This window comes from Aptenodytes forsteri, unplaced genomic scaffold (genome assembly GCF_000699145.1).
Source record: "Aptenodytes forsteri isolate BGI_AS27 unplaced genomic scaffold, ASM69914v1 Scaffold266, whole genome shotgun sequence".
NCBI lineage: Eukaryota > Metazoa > Chordata > Aves > Sphenisciformes > Spheniscidae > Aptenodytes > Aptenodytes forsteri.
Window position 1 is genome coordinate 442526 of NW_008794109.1, and position 8042 is coordinate 450567.

The window sequence follows — 8042 nt, forward strand, 5'->3', positions numbered from 1 at the left end:
TGTTCTCATCCTAAATCCAAAACACAGCACTGTACCAGCTACTGGGAAGGAAATTAACTCTATCCCAGCTGATATAACATTACCTCAGCTGTGACCAGGCTGTCTCGTAGCCACATTGATGCTTTCTCCCTGCTGGCTGGTTTGATTCAAAGCCCAGAGGTACAGTACAATACTTTCTTATCAACTTGCAAGTGTTTTATACCAAAACCTGCACCCTGGAGGACCAGCTTTGCAGCTCTGACATATTCAACCCCAGGAACCTTTGACTGAGCCTGCTCCAAGGTGTTCATTGGCAGTTACTTTGCAAACAGAAGCTGCATGCCAGCTTGGAGAGGAAGGTCTCTGCTTTGCTGCTGTACTCAGGGTATGAGAGCTCCTGGCTGTCTGATGGGAAGGGAGATGGGAAACCAGCCAGCAAAAACACAGCCATGAGGAAAATTCCTGGCTGGCCCTTGCTACACTTTGCTTCTTTGGGCCTAACGGTGAGAGCACAACAGGGCTGTTCAAATGGTTTCTTCTCCATCATTCATATGTATGGCAGAGGCTGAATGTTGTTCAAACAAAGTCTACCCAGGAGACATACCTGATAGACCCCAGCCAAGCCAGTCTTTCCCCACAGGCTGCATACTCTACACTGGGGAAAGACAAACAGCATTCCTCATGTAGAGGAAAAGGCAGAACTTGTGCTTTAAGTGAAAAAAACAAACACTGGTGCTAGTGCTCTGCAGTATCGATATTGTTCAGAGCACTTCCCCAACCGCCACTTCCCCAAAACACCCTGTTTCCCTCCAGTTTATAAAGCCCTTGTGGCACACAGTGCTGTGTCCAGCAAGACTCGGCAGCTCCCTGTGCTTACACCCCATCAGCATGAAAGTGTCCCTTGGCCTCAGCTTCTTCTTGGCTTTCCTGGACCCAGGTGAGTTTTCCACTGGGACCTGCGGGGCTGCAAGACATGGAAGTGGTCTGGGAATGGGTGCTCCATGTGTGGGGCTGTTCCTGCTGTCTGAGCCATAGAAACCCCTCATCTGGAGGAATTTGCACTGCAGAGGAGTGACCGGTCTTGGGGGATCTTTGGTGCTATGAGCCAACGTGCAGATGAAGGTGTAGGTATTTACAATGTGAACTGGCTGTCTACGCTCCCGCGGTGGTCACTGGTGATCTTGCTGGGACAGTCACAGCAGTGATTCAGGTTACTCTGAGGCAGACAGACCTTTGGTCGGCTGAATTGATCTCCAGCCACCATTTACCACAAACTTAGGGGCTCATTTGTTTTGCTCATGCCCAGGGTTGTGTGACATTTTAGAATTATATGTCATCTCAGCTGTCCTTCAGCTCTGCTCCAGAAGAGCACTGGTGTCTTGGAGGTCTTGTGTCATACCTGCCACCCCATGTAGATGTCAGAAACACTGCAAGATGCCTTTAGATGGCACCGGGGTTTAGGGGACTGACACATGCCCTGGACCTCTTAATCTACATGCTGGACCCTTGGGTCTAGATGAGTGTGTGTCAGGGAAGACATGCTGTTTGTCCTCTGTTGATAAACACCTTATTCCTTTCTAAGTGTTTCCTGCTGATTGCCTGATATTCTGTTCTGCTTAAAACGTTCCAGCAGGCGGTTGGTAATGTGGTTTCCCCTAATGCCCACAAAAAGAAATGCCATTCCCCAGTTTGTACATAGCACAGTCAATACCTGCTGGCAGCCGCTTGATCCCGACCTTTGGGTGTCCCTGCTCACTGCAAAGAGAGGATTTGAGGCCTGGGAATCCAGCGACACCTAAATGCCTGCCAGGATGGATGGGGTTGTGGGAATGCTTTCCTTAGCAACCCCAGGAAAACCAAGCAAACATCATTGCATAGGAGACAAGGGAATCTGGCTGGGTATTGGTGGTTAAAATGAAAAATGCTATCGCAAAATGGCTTCCCCTCATTTGCCCAAATTCAAGTTCATACTAGAATAAGCAATAACAGAAGTAACAAAAAGGAATCCACAAATTGAGTAATGAAACAGGGAATATAAGGGAAGAGGAATGTGAAAAGTGCTGATCAAATGCTGAAGCAGAACATCAATGAAAGGGGAAGTGAGACCCCCTCATGACTGCTATCCAGGAATGTGTCCTCCTCCTTTCCCCAGGTACCTCCCTTCAGTGTGAGGTTTGTCACAGCATAGGAAAAAGCTGCTCTGGCCCCATGAAAACCTGTAGTGGTGGTGAAGATACCTGCGGCATCATTCTGCATGAGGTCTTGATAGGTAGGTGAGACATCCACTATGGCTGTGTGCCAGCATGGCTTTTGGAGCAGGGCTGAGGGTCAGGTATCTCTCCCCATCTCTGTCACTGGCCTAATGGTGAGTCCTTGGATAAGCTGTTCATTTTCCTTTTCACTGACAGAGGACCCAGAGATCAGGATGGTCTGGGATGGGAAAAGCTCTCTATTCCTCTATCTCGAGCAGCAGTTTCCTACTGGGAGGGCTTTGTTCTTAGTTTTTTTGTGGAGGGGAGGATCTAGGCACCATACTGGGAGGAGACATTGGCTTTTAATTCTGGCTAAGGTGGGTAGTTGGGTTGAGAGGCTGGTCTGTGAGGGACACAAGGCTGCTGGCATCTAGCACTGAGGGTGCACTGGCCATGGGTGCAGGGAGAAACTGGCCTGCATCTGACTCCCTTCCTCGAGCAGGGAAGGGGATACCAGGCAGCCTGGTGGCACCACCAGGGCTGGGCTATCACCACGTCCCCATGGTTGATAAGCCAAAGATGGGTGCTGAGCCCTGACACAACTGCACACTTGGTTGTGTTAGTGGCACAGCTTTGCTCAGCTTCAGTAATGTGTCTGTTGGCTTTTAGACTGGAGGTTGTCTCATATCCTACCAGCTTTGGTGCTGGCAGCTCCAGTGCATGTCTTCCCTCTGCTTGTGCAAAGCCACCTTTCCTCCACACAGCGCTGGTGGGGCCTCAGTAGACTGCAACATAACTGGTCTGCCCCCGTTACACCTTTTGGGTTTGTTCATGGGAAAGACCAGACTTGCCTGTATCAGAATGCTTGTGGCTGCGACAGACGGTGTGCTCTGCGGACTGTGCATGAAGAAGCGTGGGCTGTGGGTCAGAGGTGCATGGGTCACCCCATAAGCTCTGTGGCTGGGGCATTCTGGCTAAGGCGAATGTCTGCAACAAGGCCATCTGGCTGTGAGCACAGCCTTTAAGCACAACGTGGAGAAGGAGAAATTCCTCACTAATGTCTCAGATGTGATGGCACCCTCGTTCCTCTGAGGGGATCACCAGGATCACCGGTGCTACTTTCGGGGTGGCTCCACTGTCCCCAGACCCTTCTCAGGCCCCAGGATGGCTGCTTAGCAGTTGCTGCTGTAGGAACTAATGGGAGGGGAAGGGAGTTACCTTGTGGTTAACTTGGTGCTGCCTTCCACTTCATTACAGGGGAGGTGGCAATCCCTTCATCCATCAAGTCCTGCCTGCCGTCCAGCATTTGCCATCTTGGCCCTATCACCATGAACTATGGGAAGGTAAAAGCAAGGAGCCACTTGGCTTGCTGCACGGGTGACGGCTGTCGAACAATCTCTGTCTCGTGTAAGCTCCCTTTTTCCTTATACCCTGTCCCCTCTCTGTCTGCCCCGACCTGAGGTGAGGCTTTCCAGGCTAAGCTATCACCTGGTTTGTTCCTCTCCTTCCCTTGTTAAAACCACTTACGGCCCACCTCTTTCTTTCCAGTGCCGCCAGAGGACAATGTGCCCAATGGATACCAGTGTCCTGCCTGCTACAGCATGGACTCCTTTCAGTGTGGTAACGAAATCGTAAACTGCAGTGGATCTGAAACCCAGTGCATTGACCTTGCTGGGCTAATGAATTCGGGTAACTGCCTTTTATTTGGGGCTGTCTTTCATCTTTTTTGTTAAATGGGTGAAACCAGTCTAAGATGAAATGTCACAGAGAAATGAAAATGGGCAAAAAATGTGAAGGAAAAAAAGAGGAAGAGACACGGAACTGAAAGGGAACATGCATAAAGCTGATAAAAGGTCAGGGGTGTTTTTTTCTTCCTCCTTCCCCATCATGCATGGATAACTGTTGGGATTCCTCACAGCATGGCATAACTGAGGTCAAGAGCAGAACTGGACTCCTGAAGCAATCTGATACATGGGCATGTAATAAATCTGATCAAGACCCTGAACCTGCTGGCCCTAGCTAGGATGCCTGAGGATGAATCTGGATCTAAGCCAGTTGCCTGCTTAGTGGAAGTTCAGGTGAAACTAATACAGAGCCATTGGCTTTCTCATGAGGTGACGCTGGCCACTGGGGACAAGACACCATTTGTTGTAGTGGTGCCTCTGCTCCTAGAGAGCCAGGGACAGGTCCCTCCCCATGAATGCTGCAGCTGAGCCTTTGGGGCACCCAAAGATCTTCCCTGTAAGGGAACTCCAGCCTTTGAATGGCTGGGGTCACCAGCAGCATGTAACGCTCTCCTTCAGAAATCTTTTTCCCACCTCAGGAGCTGTAATTAGAGAGAGGAAAGTAGACAGCAAGCTCCCTGGTCACTGCCCTTTCCTCCCCTGCCGCAGGTAAAAGACTTCCACGTTTCATGGCAGTCCCACCTGTGCTCCAGCAGGCAGGAAAAATAACTTGGAAATTAAGGGCAGCAGCACCTGCTGTAGAAGCAGACTGGAAAAAAAATTATCTTGTGTAAGGTTATGGATGAAGTTTCTCGGAGTTGATAATATTTCCAGGTGATGATATGATGCCTGAAGGTCTTTGCTATACACTTCACAGATGTGTTGTCCAACCCCTGAATTAGAAGGTGCTTCACAGAGACAACATGAAGGAAAACAAGCATTTTCTTATTCACAGCAATGGAAATAGAGTGGTGCAATTAATTCAGTGCACCACTGAAATTGTCCTAACTTGTCTTGACTTGATTGTTTGGCCACTGTGAATAGAGTAGACCTGTGCAGTGTGATGAGCTGTGCAGAGGAAACAGTGGTGTAGGGGAGCAAAGGAAGGTGAGGAACTAATGAAGTGCCTTTATACGTTATTTGTATTTGAGATAACATCCAGTAGAATATTCCAGACCTCCACAGCCTGTGCAGCAGAGAAACATGAGCAGTATGAGCAAAAGCAAGCAACAGGAACAAGAATATCTGAATGGGGACTTAGGCACCCAGCACCCTCTCAGGTCTCCTTCTCAGGTAGATGCTCCAGTGTTGGTAAAGGACAAGTTCAAGTTTCAGGCTCTCCCTTAGCGGGCATGTGAGCAGGGTTTCTCTGTTGGTTTGGCTAAGTCCTGTAAGGCCTTAGAGAATGGACTTATCTGAATAAATGGCTCAGCCTGTAATGTCTTTGAGACTTCTCACCCCACGTCAAACTTGGCTGAGAGATAGTCACCCAGTTCAAATGTCATGACAGGGTCAGAGAGAGAAGAAGACAATGAACACCTGGAGTACCATCACACAGCCCTGCTTTCTTTAGGAAGCTAGGCAAAGTTTGAACAGAAGAATCTTTAAATGAGAGAAAGAAAACTGTTTAAAAGTTTTTCAGTTTTTAAATTTAAAATGTTTAGATTTTAAAAAAATCATCTTTATTCAGCAGAAAGAAAGACAAGACAAACCCTAAACCCTTTGTATTTCAAGTCAACCAAGGTGATCTTGCTGCTGCTTCAAATTCATTCAGGGGATGGGAACAGACAGGAATGGGTTGGTGGGTTTGGAGCCAACTGGATGTAAGGAATGGGTAGTTCTTGGGGTGGAAATGAGGACCTCATTGGCCAGGGAGGGAATAGCTATGGAGACTGGTCCCCCCTGACGCTTGGCATGTACTTCTGTGTAGGTGGACTGTCTCTGAAAGCTGCCATGAAGGGTTGCACCACCATTTCTGAATGCAGTATTGTAGAAGATGGAAAAAACAATCTGGGGATGATGGACATAAAGTTAAGGCGGTTCCAATGCAATCCAGCTTCTGCTTTGGCCAGAGTGATTTCTGGGTTTGCCCCTCCAGACACCCTCTTCCTCCCTGTCCTGTCAGGATTAATCTTGGAGAAGGTACTTTTCTGACTCTCTCTAGTACTGAGTTAAGCAAAGCCCACGACAAACTCCAGCAGTGGTTTGCACTGAGTCCTGTTTGCTGTGGCTTCTCCTGTGCGGGGAGTTTTTTTTCAGATTAGCTCTTCTTCTGTTATAATTTCACAGAATAAAGACAGTACTTACACTTCTTTTGTTTCCTCATTGATTTAATCTGATTTAAAGCTTCATGCGTTCAATTGTGGTTGGTTTCGTGTTACATTCTCTGAGTGCTTTGTCCACACTGGGACCAGGGGAGACTGCATGAGATGCCCATACACTGCACAGGCAACAGGAGCTCTCAAGACAGCTTTAGAGTCTACACCCACTATCTCAGGATAAATGATAAGTTTCAAAGCCACTTTTCCAGGCTCTGAAAAGGACTGGAGGTGAGTTCCTGAGAGGTTCACTCTGATTAGAGGCGTAGCTTGCCCCTTTTTCCCTCCCTTGTATCCTATTTGTCCATGGTAGGAGGAGCCCCTCAGCTCAGAGGGCTCCTTGTGGCCTCTGCACAGCCCTGAAGTAGTCTCCATTTCAGAGAAGAGTCAGCGATCCTTTGCTACAAGCAAACTGCTCCTGGCAAGAGTCTTTCTCCTCGTGGTGGTTCTTCCTGCCTTACCAGACACTCTCCCATTCTATCTTAGGTTTCATGATTGTCTGGAATAAATATTTACCGTAAGAAAGTTTAATTTCATAAAATAGGCAGTTTTCTGCCAGACAGACTGCTGGGAGTCCAAGTAATGGGAAGCTTTAGCCCAATGCCTATTTCCCTTCTGTTGGCAAAACTACACCCATAGCTGGTATAGCCTCCCCTCTTATACATTCACCACCACCTGGCTATTCAGCTCCAGCCACAGCCTGCCCTAATGGGTCTCCTCAGGTTTGTCCCACACAAAGGCACTGAAGAAAAACAGCACATCAGGCAGCATTGCCGTACCTGGGAGGTAGTATGGGCTGTGGGCAAAAGGATAAAGCAGTTGGAGCTCTGGGAGATGCTGGGGTGTAGAGTGTAGGAGGGGTGTTAGCAAACTTCAGCGTTTCACTATCCATCTGTTCCCAGATGAGTGGCCCATTTTTTGGAGCAGACCAAGTGCATGACTGTGTCTGTCCTTAGCAGCCCTGGCTCACAGTGCAAGTGTGCAGTGTTGTGGACATGGAGTTACAGTGATCAAGCGATGCAATTTTATCTCCTAGTTCAATGCTGTGGCAGAAAGCACTGTGGAAAGCCCTGGCTGCTGAAACCAGACCATAATGCGTGGCAGTAGTGAGATGACTACGCCTACACATGTATACATGAATATATATGTGATCAGCTTTTAACTTGCAGCATGGGGACTGAATGTTCTTGTAATTTCTGTCTCCCCCAGACTTTCTATTCTACCCAAACAGGCTGAAACTCCTTTCTTCCTGATATTCCCACCAAATTATTTGGGAGAGAATTTCACATTATCTATTATAATAAAGGGGTGTGGGTCTGAGAGTGAAAATTAATTTTTGGGGTGGGGAGAGAACTGATAATACAGATTTAATGCAGGCAAAAGAGTCTGGTTAGGCTTAGTCAATTATTTGCAGAGGCTGTACAATTACAGTGTGGATGTTAGAGAGGGAATACAGCTCCCCCTTCATGGTGTAGCAATAGACTGATACTGCAGTGACCCACTTGTTCAGCATTCTTCCAGATCTGATAACACCCTGGAATTAAAAAAATTCTCTATCTATACAAGTACATTATCCATGAACACATCTCCTGCACGTTCATGCAGAACATTACATTACTGTCCGTGGCACCCCCATGGCAGATCTCGATCCACTTCGATAGCTCAACCCTTCATTTTCTGTTTGTTCCACTTCAACCTGTGATGTTAATCAGGATGGAAAAGCTAAATGGGTTTGTTCAGCCTGGTCAAGATTTGGGTGAGACACGTCCAGAGAGCCATGGTGCTGGGGTGGTATTTAGGGGAGGACAAGGAGGAGGAGAGCAGACAGC

The 8042-nt window shown here is 47.9% G+C and overlaps 1 protein-coding gene across 1 annotated transcript; it reads left to right on the forward strand.

The window, feature by feature from the left end:
- The first annotated feature begins 801 nt into the window (after positions 1-801).
- On the forward strand, positions 802-6206 carry LOC103895572 (phospholipase A2 inhibitor 25 kDa subunit). Its single transcript, XM_009275197.2, has 5 exons — positions 802-916; positions 2132-2248; positions 3429-3578; positions 3720-3860; positions 5826-6206. Exons 1-5 carry the CDS (start codon positions 868-870, stop codon positions 6047-6049), a joined length of 681 nt encoding a protein of 226 aa, XP_009273472.1. The 5' UTR covers positions 802-867; the 3' UTR covers positions 6050-6206.
- The last annotated feature ends 1836 nt before the right edge of the window (positions 6207-8042 follow it).

Excerpts from the sequence above, each read along its gene's own strand:
- LOC103895572 (XM_009275197.2), top strand. The coding sequence starts at position 868 with ATGAAAGTGTCCCTTGGCCTCAGCTTCTTCTTGGCTTTCCTGGACCCA. Across the intron at positions 2,249-3,428 it reads TCTGCATGAGGTCTTGATAG|GGGAGGTGGCAATCCCTTCA; the intron begins GTAGGTGAGACA and ends ACTTCATTACAG. Across the intron at positions 3,861-5,825 it reads TGCTGGGCTAATGAATTCGG|GTGGACTGTCTCTGAAAGCT; the intron begins GTAACTGCCTTT and ends ACTTCTGTGTAG.